At 53.8% G+C, this 15,618-nt stretch overlaps 1 protein-coding gene across 1 annotated transcript in view; it reads left to right on the top strand.

The window, feature by feature from the left end:
- The window catches only part of cmtm4 (CKLF-like MARVEL transmembrane domain containing 4), a 102,584-nt gene extending 87,886 nt beyond the window's left edge, over positions 1–14,698 (top strand). Inside the window, exons 3-4 of the mRNA XM_070897045.1 lie at positions 11,113–11,211; positions 14,015–14,698. Of these exons, the coding sequence (XP_070753146.1) occupies positions 11,113–11,211; positions 14,015–14,188 (273 nt within the window). The 3' untranslated portion in view covers positions 14,189–14,698. The remainder of the gene's footprint in view (positions 1–11,112; positions 11,212–14,014) is intronic.
- Positions 14,699–15,618: the final 920 nt, after the last annotated feature.

Here is a 15,618-nt window from a genome sequence, read left to right as displayed (position 1 = left end):
TGCTCTGAAAAGTACAAACTGGACAACAGCTATTCCTGTACACAAAGACCCACAGTGTTATTTAAAGAGTTATATCAAACTTGTATTGAACCTTGGTTAGACCACACTCAGAGCATTGTGCACAGTTCTGGTCTCCGTGTTAGAAAAAAGGATATAGAGGCACTGACGAAAGTGCAAAAATGATTTACAAAGATGATACCAGAACTGAGAGGATATTCTTATCAGGAAAGGTTGAATAGGCCGGGACTCTTTGCTTTAGAAAAGAGAAGGCTGAGGAGTGACCTGATAGTCTTTAAAATGATTATTTTTTACTCATTCACAGGATGTGGGCATCACTGGCAAGGCCGGCATTTATTGCCCATCCCTAATTGCCCCTTGAGAAGGTGGTGGTGAGCTCCTTCTTGAACCGCTGCAGTCCGTGTGGTGAAGGTGCTCCCACAGTGCTGTTAGGGAGGGAGTTCCAGGATTTTGACCCAGCGACGATGAAGGAATGGCCGATATATTTCCAAGTCGGGATGGTGTGTGACTGGGAGGGGAACGTGGAGGTGGTGGTGTTCCCATGCACCTGCTGCCCTTGTCCTTCTAGGTGGTAGAGGTCGCGGGTTTGGGAGGTGCTGCTGAAGAAGCCTTGGAGAGTTGCTGCAGTGCATCTTGTAGATGGTACACACTGCAGCCAGGGGGCGCCGGTGGTGGAGGGAGTGAGTGTTGAAGGTGGTGGATGGGGTGCTGATCAAACGGCTGCTTTGTCCTGGATGGTGTCGAGCTTCTCGAGTGTTGTTGGAGCTGCACTCATCCAGGCAAGTGGAGAGTGTTCCATCACACTCCTGACTTGTGCCTTGTAGATGGTGGAAAGGCTTTGGGGAGTCAAAATTGTGAAAAGGTTCGATAGGGTAGACATAGAGAAGATGTTTCCACTTGTGAGAGAGTCCAAAACTAGGGACCATCAATATAAGATCGTCAGCAATAAATCCAATGGGGAATTCAGGAGAAACCTCTTTACCCAGAGAGCGGTGAGAATGTGGAACTCGCTGCCACAGGGAGGGGTTGAGGTGAATAGTATCGATGTATTTAAGGGGAGGCTGGATAAACACATGAGGGAGAAAGGAATAGAAGGATACGGTGATGGGGTGAGATGGAGAGGGGTGGGAGGGGGCTGGTGTGGAGCATAAACCCCGGCACGGAGCGGTTGGGCTGGAGATTCGATGTAATTCTGTGTACGAAGTTAAGAAGGAATCCAAAGATCAAAGGACAGACTTACACCAGGGTGTAGCCCAGTGGACTGTCGAGCAGATGGTGGATCTGTGCTTGGAGAAATGTCCCTATTTTAGTCGACGCGTCCAAATTACAAGCACGGGAACTGCTCTCGATCCCCCGGAACAGAAATGGTGAACAATGCTGAGCTGCTGGAGATATCCAAGGTATCCGGCTACCCTGCTCGACACAGGAAGTGAGCAGTGCTCTGAAACACCAGCCTAGGAACATCAGCAACTTGTATTTATATAGCGCCTTTAACGTAGTAAAACGTCCCAAACTACCTCACAGAAGCCACTCAAACAAAATTTGACACTGAGCCACATAAGGCAATATTAGGGCAGGCGACCAAAACCTGGTCAAAGAGGTAGGTTTAAGGAGCGTCTTCAAGGAGAAGAGAGAGGCGGGGAGGTTTAGGGAGGGAGTTCCAGAGCTTGGGGCCCAGGCAACAGAAGGCACGGCCACCGATGGTGGAGCGATTATAATCAGGGATGGTCAAGAGGGCAGAATTAGAGGAGCGCAGAGATCTTGGGGGGGGGGCTTTGTGGGGCTGGAGGAGATTACAGAGATAGGGAGGGGCAAGGTCATGGAGGGATTTGAAAACTAGGATAATAATTTTGAAATCGAGGCATTGCTTAACCGGGAGCCAATGTTGGTCAGCGAGCACAGGGGTGATAGGTGAGCGGGACTTGGCGCGAGTTAGGACATGAGCTGCCGAGTTTTGGATCACCTAGAGTTTGCATAGGATAGAATGTGGGAGGCCAGCCAGGAATGCGTAGGAGTAGTCAGGTTTAGAGGTAGCAAAGGAAGAGATAATTTAAGACAGATGTCAGGAAATCTTTCTCTATATAAAGGTTGATCGAACTGGAATGTGTTGCTGGCAGTAGTATTTAACTATAAGCTGGATGCTGTAATGGGAAGAGAGTACGGTTGATATATTTTTTTTTATTCGTTCATGGGATGTGGGCGTCGCTGGCAAGGCCGGCATTTATTGCCCGTCCCTAATTGCCCCTTGAGAAGGTGGTGGTGAGACGCCGCCTTGAACCGCTGTTCTTTGTAGCTGGTTGGTACAACTCATGAACCGAGAGACTTGAGCACAGAAAATCGTGGCTGACACTCCCAGTGCAGTACTGAGGGAGCACCGCACTGAGGGAGTGCTGCACTGTTGGAGGGTCAGTACTGAGGGTGCGCTGCACTGTCGGAGGGGCAGTACTGAGGGAGCACCACATTGTCGGAGGGGCAGTACTGAGGGAGTACCGCACTGTTGGAGGGGCAGTACTGAGGGAGTGCTGCACTGTCAGAGGGGCAGTACTGAGGGGGTGCTGCACTGTCGGAGGGGCAGTACTGAGGGAGCGCCGCACTGTCGGAGGGGCAGTACTGAGGGAGCACTACAGTGTCGGAGGGGTAGTACTGAGGGAGCGCCGCACTGTCGGAGGGACAGTACTGAGGGGGTGCTGCACTGTCGGAGGGGCAGTACTGAGGGAGCGCCGCACTGTCGGAGGGGCAGTACTGAGGGAGCGCCGCACTGTCGGAGGGGCAGTACTGAGGGAGCACCGCACTGTCGGAGGGGCAGTACTGAGGGAGCACCGCACTATCGGAGGGGCAGTACTGAGGGAGCACCGCACTGTCGGAGGGGCAGTACTGAGGGAGCACCGCACTGTCGGGGGGGCGGTACTGAGGGAGCACCGCACTGTCGGAGGGGCAGTACTGAGGGAGCACCACACTGTCGGGGGGGCGGTACTGAGGGAGCACCGCACTGTCGGAGGGGCAGTACTGAGGGAGCACTACAGTATCGGAGGGGTAGTACTGAGGGAGCGCCGCACTGTCGGAGGGACAGTACTGAGGGGGTGCTGCACTGTCGGAGGGGCAGTACTGAGGGAGCGCCGCACTGTCGGAGGTGCCATCTATCGGATGTGATGTTAAACCGAGGCTCCGTCTGCTCTCTCAGGTGGATGTAAAAGATCCCACGGCCACTATTTCGAAGAAGGGCAGGGGAGTTATCCCCGGTGTCCTGGACAATATTTATCCCTCAATCAACATAACGGCCCAGAGTCCTTACGGGGATGCAGAAGATGCAGTCACGTGTGACTGCTCAACCAATCCGCATGCGCTGAAAACCGGCTTTTCCGATCTATCAGGCTGGAGCTCGACAGATGATCCGTATCTCGGGAGCGAGAACATTTGCACGGGAAAGATTATGGGATTTACCCATATCGTGCCCAGCCAATGTCCTCAAAGCTCTTGCGCCTGATAAAAGCAGACACATCGCCTACTGTTACAGGGGCAAGAGTTTTAAAACATACAAAAATATAAGATTACATTTAAAAAACACATTTTATTTTTTAAAATCCTGCCCACGATATTAACTTTATTTTAAACCACAATTAAAAAAACTTTTTAGAAACTCGGAAAAAAATAATTTCTCTAAGATATTTATTAACTTTAATTTCAATTAATTTTAATTATGTGAGGTGTATTTTTTTATTTTTTATTTGGTGTTATTGTGTTTTTTTTTCTCAATTAATAGCAACAAGAATTTGTAGATACGGAGTTTCCGTTGCTATTAATTGAGAATACTGTCCCTGACTGGTTGAGCAGTCACACATGACTGCACCATCTCCGCGGGAAGAGAAGGTCTCCCGACCGGAATCCCGCGCTCCTCACGGACCACTGGGTACTTGCGTAGAAATGTTTCAGGTCGGAGGCAATTGCCCGCGGGAAGCCTCGGCAATTTCTGGGCCAACAAAAAAACAGATGATCTGGTCATTATCACATTGCTGTGTGTGGGAGCTTGCTGTGCGCAAATTGGTTGCTGCGTTTCCCACATTACAACAGTGACCACACTCCGAAAGTACTTCATTGACTGTAAAGCGCTTTGAGGTGTCTGGTGGTTGTGAAAGGCGCTATATAAAGGCAAGTCTTTCGTTTCCTCCAATCCACCCTTCCTTCCCTCCTTCCTAGTCGTTCTTTCCCTCCTTCCTTCCTTCCTTCCTAGGCCAGTAACATAGCCACTGCGGTACCGTACCGGGTATGGGCTGGTGATTCATCGGATGCTGCCTGGTATGGGAGAGTACACATACGAAGGATCGTCTTTTGTTTGAACAACGCAAAGCTCGGGGTGAAATTAGGAAGCACTTTGTCACACACAGCCTCGGGGAAATCTGGCACTCTCCCCACAAAGGGCAGTGAGTGCTGGGGGTCAGTGGTGATTTCCCAGGCTGAGGTTGATAGGTTTTTGTTGGGTAAGGGTATCGAGGGATATGGAGTTGAGGGGAGGATCAACAATCTGCTTATAAAAAAAAAGGGAAATGGGCTCGAGGGGCTGAATGGCCTCCCCCTGTTCCTGTGATGGTAACTGTTTAAAATTCAGAAAGAATGTGACAGGGATAGAGGCAGACTGATTCCAGTGGTTGAGGGGTCAAGAATGAGGAGCCAGAGAAGCAAGATTAAATGTAAGAGATTAAGGGCTGCATTTTCGGTTGTCTAACACCTCAGTTAGCGTCCAGAGGGAGCGTTGGAGCTTAACCACTGGGAACGCAGCATTTAGCGCCCGACCGAAAATTCGTTAGCGGCTCCCGGGGCACTAACCTGTAGCGCCTGGCTGCTGACGATCGCTCCGATCCTGACGTATTCCTCGTGCAACGCGCACGCTTGTGCCCCGGTCGGTAAATTAGGTCCGGAAAAACAGTCGCTAACTGGTGGCTACTTAAATGCCACTGGATCATAAGAACATACATAAGAACATAAGAATTAGGAACAGGAGTGGGCCATCTAGCCCCTCGAGCCTGCTCCGCCATTCAATAAGATCATGGCTGATCTGGCCGTGGGCTCAGCTCCACTTACCCGCCCTCTCTCCGTAACCCTTAATTCCCTTATTGGTTAAAAATCTATCTATCTGTGACTTGAATACATTCAATGAGCTAGCCTCAACTGCTTCCTTGGGCAGAGAATTCCACAGATTCACAACCCTCTGGGAGAAGAAATTCCTTCCCAACTCGGTTTTAAATTGGCTCCCCCGTATTTTGAGGCTGTGCCCCCTAGTTCTAGTCTCCCCGACCAGTGGAAACAACCTCTCTGCCTCTATCTTGTCTATCTCTTTCATTATTTTAAATGTTTCTATAATATCAGCCCTCATCCTTCTGAACTCCAACGAGTAAAGACCCAGTCTACTCAATCTATCATCATAAGGTAACCCCCTCATCTCCGGAATCAGCCTAGTGAATCGTCTCTGTACCCCCTCCAAAGCCAGTATATCCTTCCTTAAGTAAGGTGACCAAAACTGCACAAACCCGTGTGGTGGCTGGTGTGCAACGGTCACCACACGTTAAACAAATCCACGCACACGCATCTTCCACCCTTCAGGATGTAGTTCAGGATCTAGAATATTAGGTCCTTCATTGAAACACCTGTGAACTCATCCCTTTCATGTGGAAGCAAGTCATCCTCGCTTCGAGGGAACGTCTAATACTGCTACTACTTAAAGGGACGAGGAAACGCTTCCCTGGGAGGTCACAGTCAGTGCAAGGTTTACACACAGCACGGTGTGAGTCTCAGTAACAGTCAGTGCAAGGTTTACACACAGCACGGTGTGTGTCTCAGTCACAGTCAGTGCAAGGTTTACACACAGCACGGTGTGAGTCTCAGTCACAGTCAGTGCAAGGTTTACACACAGCACGGTGTGAGTCTCAGTCACAGTCAGTGCAAGGTTTACACACAGCACGGTGTGAGTCTCAGTCACAGTCAGTGCAAGGTTTACACACAGCACGGTGTGAGTCTCAGTCACAGTCAGTGCAAGGTTTACACACAGCACGGTGTGTGAAACTCCCAGTTTGCAGTGGCAGACAGACATAACCGAGCAGCTTGAAAACAAGTGATTTTGAAAACTTTAACGGGTGCATTACTACGCCACGCCTTTAAGAGCCGGCTTTTGCCGGGATTGCAGTCGGAGATTGGCGCATGGGCAATAGCTCAGTTAAATTTAGCGCTGGCATTTCCGTTAGTGCCCCCCCCCCCCCCACCAGCTCGGGTGTGCAAGGCCTAATTTATCGCTCTTCGCCCGATTCCGACAGATTTCTGGGCGGGGAGTGCAAGCTTTGTCAAGGCGCTAAAATTACCGCCCCAACTGAGGCGGGGCCGAATTTTTTCCCCTAACGACAAGAATTAGGAGCAGGTGTCGGCCATTCGGCCCCTCGGGCCTGCTGTACCATTCAGTAAGATCATGGCTGATCTTCGCCCTCAACTCCATCTTCCCGCCCGATCTCCATATCCCTTGACTCCCTTCATTCCCAAAAGTTTATCGAGCAGGAGAAACCTCTTCGCACAGAGTTGTGAGGCTGTGGGATCGACTGGTTGAGGCAGAGACTGTGTCAACATTCAAGAGGAGATTGATGGGTGGGCGAAGGAGATGGGATTGAAGGGGCATGGGAACCAAATGGGTAAACGGCTGTTTATTTGTGTGTATGGGTGTGTATGTCGCAGATTGTGTTTCTGTGTGTCTGTGCGCGTGAGGGTGTGTGTTGGAGATTGTGTGTATCTGTGTCTGTGCGTGGGAAGGTGTGTGTTTGTCTGTGTCTGAGCGTGTGAAGGTGTGTTTGTGTGTGTCTGTGCATGCGAGGGTGTGTGTTGGAGATTGTGTGTGTGTGTCTGTGCGTGTGAGGGTGTGTGTTGGAGATTGTGTGTGTCTGTGCGTGTGAGGGTGTGTGAAGGTGTGTGTGTCTGTGCGTGTGTGTGTGTGTGTGTGTGTGTGCCTGTGCGTGTGAAGGTGTGTCTGTGCGTGTGAAGGTGTGTGTGTGTGCGTGTGAAGGTGTGTGTGTGTCTGTGTCTGTGCGTGTGAAGGTGTGTTTGTGTGTGTGCGTGTGAAGGTGTGTTTGTGTGTGTGCATGTGAGGGTGTGTGTGAAGGTGTGTGTGTCTGTGCGTGTGAAGGTGTGTGCCTGTGCATGTGAAGGTGTGTGTGTCTCCGTGTGAAGGTGTGTGTGTGTGTGCCTGTGCGTGTGAAGGTGTGTGAGGGTGTGTGTGCCTGTGCGTGTGAAGGTGTGTGTGTGCCTGTGCGTGTGAGGGTGTGTGTGTCTGAGAGTGTGTGTGGATGGACACTGAACTTGACGATGGTGTGCCTCTGGCCAAAACTCCGACCAGCGCTCACTGAATGATGACCACTTGGTCAAGTGTGGACCACACTCGACACATTTGAGGGTGGGGACGGGGGGGAGAGGGGGGAGACTGAGGAGTGACAGCCAGTGACGATGAAGGAAACTGGAGAAGACATGAAGCGTTTTATGCAGTCCAGTGTGGGGGAGAGAGGGAACCACTCTGATATGTGAGGTGAGCCAGGAGATGATTCACTTGCACATTATTGTCGGGCGAAGTTTAAGGACATGTTCCTGTGCACACGTATTAAAGCAGGAACCACAAAAATGTCAACAATTCCGTTTGCGAGGTTTAAGATCCATGTGGTTAGTGTTTTATATGGAAGCACATTCCAGATGAGTTGTGCTGTACAGTTGGAACTCACTATAATCTGCAGATCATGTGCCTAAAGGCTTCTCCATCTTAGTTTAGATTTTAGGAATATTCTTCTGCAGCCTCAGAATCCACTAACGCAGGCCATTAGGTCCATTGAATCTTGTCCTTCCTCAATGGTATTCCCCACCGTCTCTCATCAAATGATCTCGGTCTCCTGACACACAGGCTCGCTCGACTGGAAACACTGACTCTCCATTGGCTCCTGTCCCGTATTTCTCATATGTGCAGAGTCTAAACAATCTCCACTGCCTTTTCTTTTTCAAGGCTAATTTCACACACCCCCCCTCCCCCACAGCACTGAGGGAGCGCTGCACTGTCGGAGGGGTGGTACTGAGGGAGTGCTGCACTGTCGGAGGGGTGGTACTGAGGGAGTGCCGCACTGTCGGAGGGGTGGTACTGAGGGAGTGCCGCACTGTCGGAGGGGTGGTACTGAGGGAGTGCCGCACTGTCGGAGGGGCAGTACTGAGGGAGCGCCGCACTGTCGGAGGGGCAGTACTGAGGGAGCACCGCACTGTCGGAGGGGCGGTACTGAGGGAGCGCCGCACTGTCGGAGGGGCGGTACTGAGGGAGCGCCGCACTGTCGGAGGGGCCGTACTGAGGGAGCGCTGCACTGTCGGAGGGGCTGTACTGAGGGAGTGCTGCACTGTCGGAGGGGCAGTACTGAGGGAGTGCTGCACTGTCGGAGGGGCGGTACTGAGGGAGCGCTGCACTGTCGGAGGGGCTGTACTGAGGGAGTGCCGCACTGTTGGAGGGGCAGTACTGAGGGAGTGCCACACTGTCGGAGGGGCAGTGCTGAGGGAGCGCCGCACTGTCGGAGGGGTAGTACTGAGGGAGCGCTGCACTGTCGGAGGGGCAGTACTGAGGGAGCACCGCACTGTCGGAGGGGCAGTACTGAGGGAGCGCTGCACTGTTGGAGGGGCAGTACTGAGGGAGCTCCGCACTGTCGGAGGGGCCGTCTTTTAGATGAGACCTTAAACCGAGGCCCTGTCTGCTCTCTCAGATGGATGTAAAAGATCCCACGGCACTATTTCGAAGAAGAGCAGGGGAGTTATCCCCGGTGTCCTGGACAATATTTATCCCTCAATCAACATCACTCAAAGAAATGATCTGATCTTGAAATTTGCTGTGTGTGGGAGCTTGCAGTTCATCATCGTTCCCTCAGCCCGGGAGTGGTCTTTCATTGTGAAATTACACACATGCACAAAACTTTCAGTGAGCCACACAGCCCGTTGAAGGGCCCCAAATTTAAACTGGGGGAAGATTATTCAGTCATTATCACCGTGCTGTTTGTGGGAGTTTCTCGTGCAAATTCGCTGCTGGGTTTCCCACATTACAACAGTGACGTCATTGGCTGTAAAACGCTTTGGGACGTCCTGAGGTAATGAAAGGCGCATTTACGTCTCATTCGCAAGATGGCACCTCCGACAGTGCGGCGCTCCCTCAGTACTGCCCCTCCGACAGTGCGGCACTCCCTCAGTACTGCCCCTCCGACAGTGCGGCGCTCCCTCAGTACTGCCCCTCCGACAGTGCGGCACTCCCTCAGTACTGCCCCTCCGACAGTGCGGCGCTCCGTCAGTACTGCCCCCGACAGTGCGGCACTCCCTCAGTACTGCCCCTCCGACAGTGCGGCACTCCCTCAGTACTGCCCCTCCGACAGTGCGGCACTCCCTCAGTACTGCCCCTCCGACAGTGCGGCCCTCCGACAGTGGGGCACTCCCTCAGTATTGCCCCTCCGACAGTGCGGCACTCCCTCAGTACCGCCCCTCCGACAGTGCGGCGCTCCCTCAGTACCGCCCCTCCGACAGTGCGGCACTCCCTCAGTACTGCCCCTCTGACAGTGCGGCATTCTCTCAGTACTGCCCCTCCGACAGTGCGGCCCTCCGACAGTTGGGCACTCTCTCAGTATTGCCCCTCCGACAGTGCGGCTCTCCCTCAGCACTGCATTGGAGTGTCGGCCTAGATTTTGTGCTCAAGCCTCTGGAGCTGGACTTGAACCAAAACCTTCTGACACAGAGAGGTGAAAGCGCTACCTGCTGTCACTGGCTGCGGTTGTGACCTTTGATTAAATGTTTGTAAGTACAGCTAACATTGTCGAGTAGAAGGGGGAAATCCTCATCAATTTGAGGTGATGCAAAACTCGACTGCCCCGTGTCCCAACTTGCACCGAGTCCCACTCACCCATCACTCCCTGTGCTCACTGACCCATGTCCTAACTCGCACCGAGTCCCACTCACCCATCACTCCCTGTGCTCGCTGCCCCGTGTCCTAACTCGCACCGAGTCCCACTCACCCATCACTCCCTGTGCTCACTGACCCATGTCCTAACTCGCACCGAGTCCCACTCACCCATCACCCCCTGCGCTCGCTGCCCCGTGTCCTAACTCACACCGAGTCCCGCTCACCCATCACTCCCTGTGCCCCATGTCCTAACTCGCACCGAGTCCCGCTCACCCATCACTCCCTGTGCTCCCTGTGCCCCATGTCCTAACTCACACCAAGTCCCGCTCACCCATCACCCCCTGTGCTCGCTGCCCCATGTCCTAACTCACACCAAGTCCCGCTCACCCATCACCCCCTGTGCTCGCTGCCCCATGTCCTAACTCGCACCCAGTCCCGCTCACCCATCACTCCCTGTGCCCCATGTCCTAACTCACACCAAGTCCCGCTCACCCATCACCCCCTGTGCTCGCTGCCCCATTTCCTAACTCGCACCCAGTCCCGCTCACCCATCACTCCCTGTGCTCGCTGCCCCGTGTCCTAACTCGCACCAAGTCCCGTTCACCCCTCACCCCCTGTGCTCGCTGCCCCGTGTCCTAACTCGCACCGAGTCCCACTCACCCATCACCCCCTGTGCTCGCTGACCTACATTGGCTCCCGGTTAAGCAACGCATCGATTTCAAAATTCTCATCCTTGTTTATAAATCCCTCCATGGCCCTCGCCCCTCCCTATCTCTGTAATCTCCTCCGGCCCCACAACCCCCCGAGATGTCTGCGCTCCTCTAATTCTGCCCTCCTGAGCAATTTCATTTTTAGTTGCCCCACCATCGGTGGCCGTGCCTTCAGCTGCCTGGGCCCCAAGCTCTGGAACTCCCTCCCTAAACCTTTCCGCCTCTCTCTTTTTCCTCATTTAGGACGCTCCTTAAAACCTCCCTCTGACCAAATCTGCCCTAATATCTCCTTATGTGGCTCGGTGTCAGGTTTTGTGTATAACACTGCTGTGAAGCCCCTTGGGATGTTTTACTATGTTAAAGGTACTATATAAATTCAAGTTGTTGTTGAAATCGGTTTCTGTAAGTCATTTCTTCCCCCTGTAGTCAATATTTGATCTGCTTGTTTCTCAGGATCTGATCAACACGGTGATCAGTGCTGTTGTCTTCTTCATCGCCGCCATCGTCCTGGCAGCCATGAATCACAAGAGGAAAGGGGAGATCGCTGCTGTGGTAAGTTACCCCGGGGTAGTCCCCAGCCCAAGGACCACAGGGTCCCGGGCAATGCTCCCACTAGGATGATCAGTCTCCCCAGTCACGGGCTCGGTCCATGCCCAGTAACGGGCTCGGTCCATGCCCAGTAACGGGCTCAGTCCATGCCCAGTAACGGGCTCAGTCTATGCCCAGTCACGGGCTCAGTCCATGCCCAGTAACGGGCTCAGTCCATGCCCAGTAACGGGCTCAGTCCATGCCCAGTAACGGGCTCAGTCCATGCCCAGTCACGGGCTCAGTCCATGCCCAGTCACGGGATCGTTCTATGCCCAGTAACAGGATCGTTTCCCCCCCCCCCAGTAACGGGATCGTTTCCCCCCCAGTAACGGGATCGTTCCATGCCCAGTAACGGGATCGTTCCCCCCCAGTAACGGGATCGTTTCCCCCAGTAACGGGATCGTTCCCCCCAGTAACGGGATTGTTCCCCCCCAGTAACGGGATCGGTCCAGGCTTCAATCTCCCCCCTATACTGACCACAGGATTCAAACCCCGGCCTGTATTGACCACAGGGTTCGCTGCCCGGCCTGAGTTCATTAATCACAGCATGGACCGGTGGCAGGAGCTGCAATTAGCTTCAGTGCCCCTGGGCGAGAAAGGTTAGTTTGGGAAAACAAGGCGGGCCTTTGCTCCTGGTCAAGAATCCCCGTTGGGTATGATGATCGGACTCAGCTGGTGTAATATATGCACCCATGAGGAGTTGTTGCATTGTGAGTGGCTTAGCCAGTCAAGTGATGTTCACAAGACTCAATAAAACCCCAGCCAGTTGGCTTTGGGGGATCCACGATGAGGTATGCTGTTGTGAGCCTGGTGGATGAACTGGTAATATGTAGTGTGATTGTTAAACCTTTGCTAATAAACCAACTAGTTCTTAATAGCAATGTGTTGCTATGAATTCTTAAACCAGAACCCATGAAGCAAATACATTACAGCTGTGATGGCCTTCACAGTCAAATAGCTGGCCAACTCGCACCATCTAAGCTTCCCTGTGAAGTATGGCGTTTTGTGTCAGGTGATACATTCACCTGTACCCCCTCGTCATGGGTTCACAAGAGGGCAGAGAAAGAGAAGAAAAAGACTTGCATTTCTATAGCGCCTTTCACGACCTCCGGACGTCCCAAAGCGTTTAACAGCCAATGCAGTACAAGTGTAGTCACTGTTGTAATGTAGGAGAATGATTGGTGTACTGAGTTTTTGGGCAGATGCCCTTAGAATCACACAGCACAGGAAGAGGCCATTCGGCCCATCGAGCCCGTGCCGGCTCTGTGACAGAGCGATCCAATCAGTCCCACTCCCCGCTCTTTCCCCACAGCCCTGTAAGTTATTCCGTTTCAACTATTTATCCAATTCCCAGTTTGAAAGTTACTATTGAATCTGCTCCCTCCGCCCTTTCAGGCAGCGCATTCCCGATCACAACAACTCGCTGCATAAAAACATTCTCCTCATCTCCCCCTCTGGGTCTTTTGCCGATTATCGTCAATCTGTGTCCCTCTGGTTACCCACCCTCCTGCCCCCGGGAACAGTTTCTCCTTATTTGCTCTATCAAACCACCCTCATCATTTTGAACACCTCGATCAAATCTCCCCCTGGAACTTCATCTGCTCCAAGGAGAACAACCCCAGCTTCTCCAGCCTCTCCACGTAACTGAAGGCCCTCATACCTCATCCTAAACACTCCCTCTGATTGGCCAGCCTTATATTTGGGGAGGTACTGAAGCAATTCATCGAGATTAATTTTGGTTCAGTTTCCAAGTTGTGTTAGGGAATAGGACCCTGTTAGTGTCAGGCTTGGCTCATTCTCGCGACCAGGAGATCCCAGCACATAATCCAGGCCGACAATCCCAGTGCAGTACTGAGGGAGTGCCGCACTGTCGGAGGGGCAGTACTGAGGGAGTGCCGCACTGTCGGAGGGGCAGTACTGAGGGAGTGCCGCACTGTCGGAGGGGCAGTACTGAGGGAGTGCCGCACTGTCGGAGGGGCAGTACTGAGGGAGTGCCGCACTGTCGGAGGGGCAGTACTGAGGGAGTGCCGCACTGTCGGAGGGGCAGTACTGAGGGAGTGCCGCACTGTCGGAGGGGCTGTACTGAGGGAGTGCCGCACTGTCGGAGGGGCAGTACTGAGGGAGTGCTGCACTGTCAGAGGGGCAGTACTGAGGGAGCGCCGCACTGTCGGATGGGGCAGTACTGAGGGAATGCCGCACTGTCGGAGGGGCTGTACTGAGGCAGTGCCGCACTGTCGGAGGGGCAGTACTGAGGGAGTGCCACACTGTCGGAGGGGCAGTACTGAGGGAGTGCTGCACTGTCGGAGGGGCTGTACTGAGGCAGTGCTGCACTGTCGGAGGGGCAGTACTGAGGGAGCGCCGCACTGTCGCAGGGGCCATCTATCGGAAGAGACGTTAAACTGAAGCCCTGTCTGTCTTCTCAGGTAGACGTAAAAGTTACCACGGCAATAAGAGTGGGGGAGTTCTCCCCGGTGTCCTGGGTCAATATTTATCCCTCAATCAACATCACTAAAACAGATTATCTGCTCATTATCACATTGCTGTGTGTGGGAGCTTGCTGTGCGCAAATTGGCTGCCCTGTTTCCCACATTACAACAGTGACTACACTCCAAAAGTACTTCATTGGCTGTAAAGCGCTTTGGGACGTCTGATGGTCGTGAAAGGCGCTATATAAACTCAAGTGTTTTAATGTTTGTTCCTGTGCTGCATGTTTTTGCTTTACGAGACGGACCAGCCCTTATTCTTTCTCCTCCCGTTCCTCCGGCAGGTGTTCGGGTTCCTGGCCGCAGGAGTCTATTCCGTCAACTCGTACTTGGCTTTCAAAATATGGAGGTTGAGCGCCCGGCGCCAGATGGCGCAGACCAGCGAGTATACGCGGGCTCGCTCCGAGTCCCGGGGAGAGGTGGAGACCCGGCCCGAAATCCAGCGGCTGGAAGGGTGAGGCGGGGGAAGGTGGCTCCTTCTCTATACGGCAGCGAGAGAGAGAGAGAGCGCGAGAGAGGGACTGCAGTCTGGAACACTGCCCTTTCATCCCCGCCGCTGAAGGAGCAGACCGCCAGCGTTTAAAGAGCAGATACGCTTCCCGTTTGATATAATATATAATATAAAAAACAGAAACGGCTGGAAACACTCAGCGGGTCAGGCAACATCTGTGGAGAGAGAAACAGAGTTAATGTTTCGGGTCAGTGACCCTTCGTCAGAACTGGAAAAGTTCGAGGTGTAACAGGTTCTTTCGGAAGTGCTGGGAAACGGGAAGGGGCGGTCTGTGATGGGGGGGGGAGGCAGGAGAGATTAGAGCGACAACAGGGGCATTGGGCCACACTCAGACGGTAATGGGACAAGTTCAACAAAAGCTGAGTCGCGACGGGGTGTGACTGGTGGAATCACCACCAGCTGCCCCGGGAAAGGTTTCCAATGTTATACTTTGGCGGGGAGCAGGTTACCCGCGGGGAGACGGAATAACCGGGATTTGGTGTCCTCTCGGGGCGGGCGTGGGGTGGGGGTGGGGGGGGGCTCGTGATTCCAAGCGATTTCTGAGGGAGGGGGGACAGTGGGTGGGAGAGGGGTGAGGGGAGGGCAGGGGGAGAGGGGACAGTGGGAGGGAGAGGGAATGGTGGGAGAGGGGTGAGGGGAGGGCAGGAGGAGAGGGAACGGTGGGAGGGAGAGAGGGGACAGTGGGAGGGAGAGGGCACAGGGGGAGGGGGAGAGGGGACGGGGGGATGGGAAGAGGGGACGGTGGGGGGGGTAGGGGCAGAGGGGGTGGGAGGGGGAGGGGTAGAGGGGACGGGGGAGGGGGAGAAGGGACGGGGGGGAGAGGGGACGGGGGGGCAGGGGGAGAGGGGACGGTGGGGTGGGGAGGGGCAGAGGGGGTTGGAGGGGGAGGGGTAGAGGGGACGAGAGAGGGGACGGGGGGGCAGGGGGAGAGGGGACGGAGACGGGGGAGGGAGAGGGGATGGTGGGGGGGTGGAGAGGGGTGGAGGGAGAAGGGACGGTGTGGGCAGGAGGGGGCATGAGGGGGGGAGGTTGGGTTGCCCTCAGTCACTCGCCCCCCCCTGCCTGCCGAGCGAGTGTGGAATCCAGTTTGTACAGACTGTGTGCGGTACAGCAAGAACCCTGGGAGCGGCGGAGCGTACGTTTGTTGAGTCTGGTTCCTGCCGGTCAGCGAGCTGTCGTGTGTGCACACAGATATCTCCCTCTCCTCAAACTCTGAAAATGAAGTCTTTGCACTGGATCACAATTTGAACGACTGCATCACCTGCGAACGTGTTTTCTTTCATGCATTCTGCAGAAGACAAAAATCCTTCAGCGACCTCCATCTCGTTTCTCCTCAAAGACGCCTTTTTTTTTTAAAAAAGACAAAATAAACAAACC

The sequence above is a fragment of the Pristiophorus japonicus genome, chromosome 13, assembly GCF_044704955.1.
Source record: "Pristiophorus japonicus isolate sPriJap1 chromosome 13, sPriJap1.hap1, whole genome shotgun sequence".
In the NCBI taxonomy this organism is placed as follows: Eukaryota; Metazoa; Chordata; class Chondrichthyes; family Pristiophoridae; genus Pristiophorus; species Pristiophorus japonicus.
The sequence above is the reverse complement of the archived record's forward strand: the minus strand, read 5'-3'. Positions and strand labels throughout refer to the sequence as shown.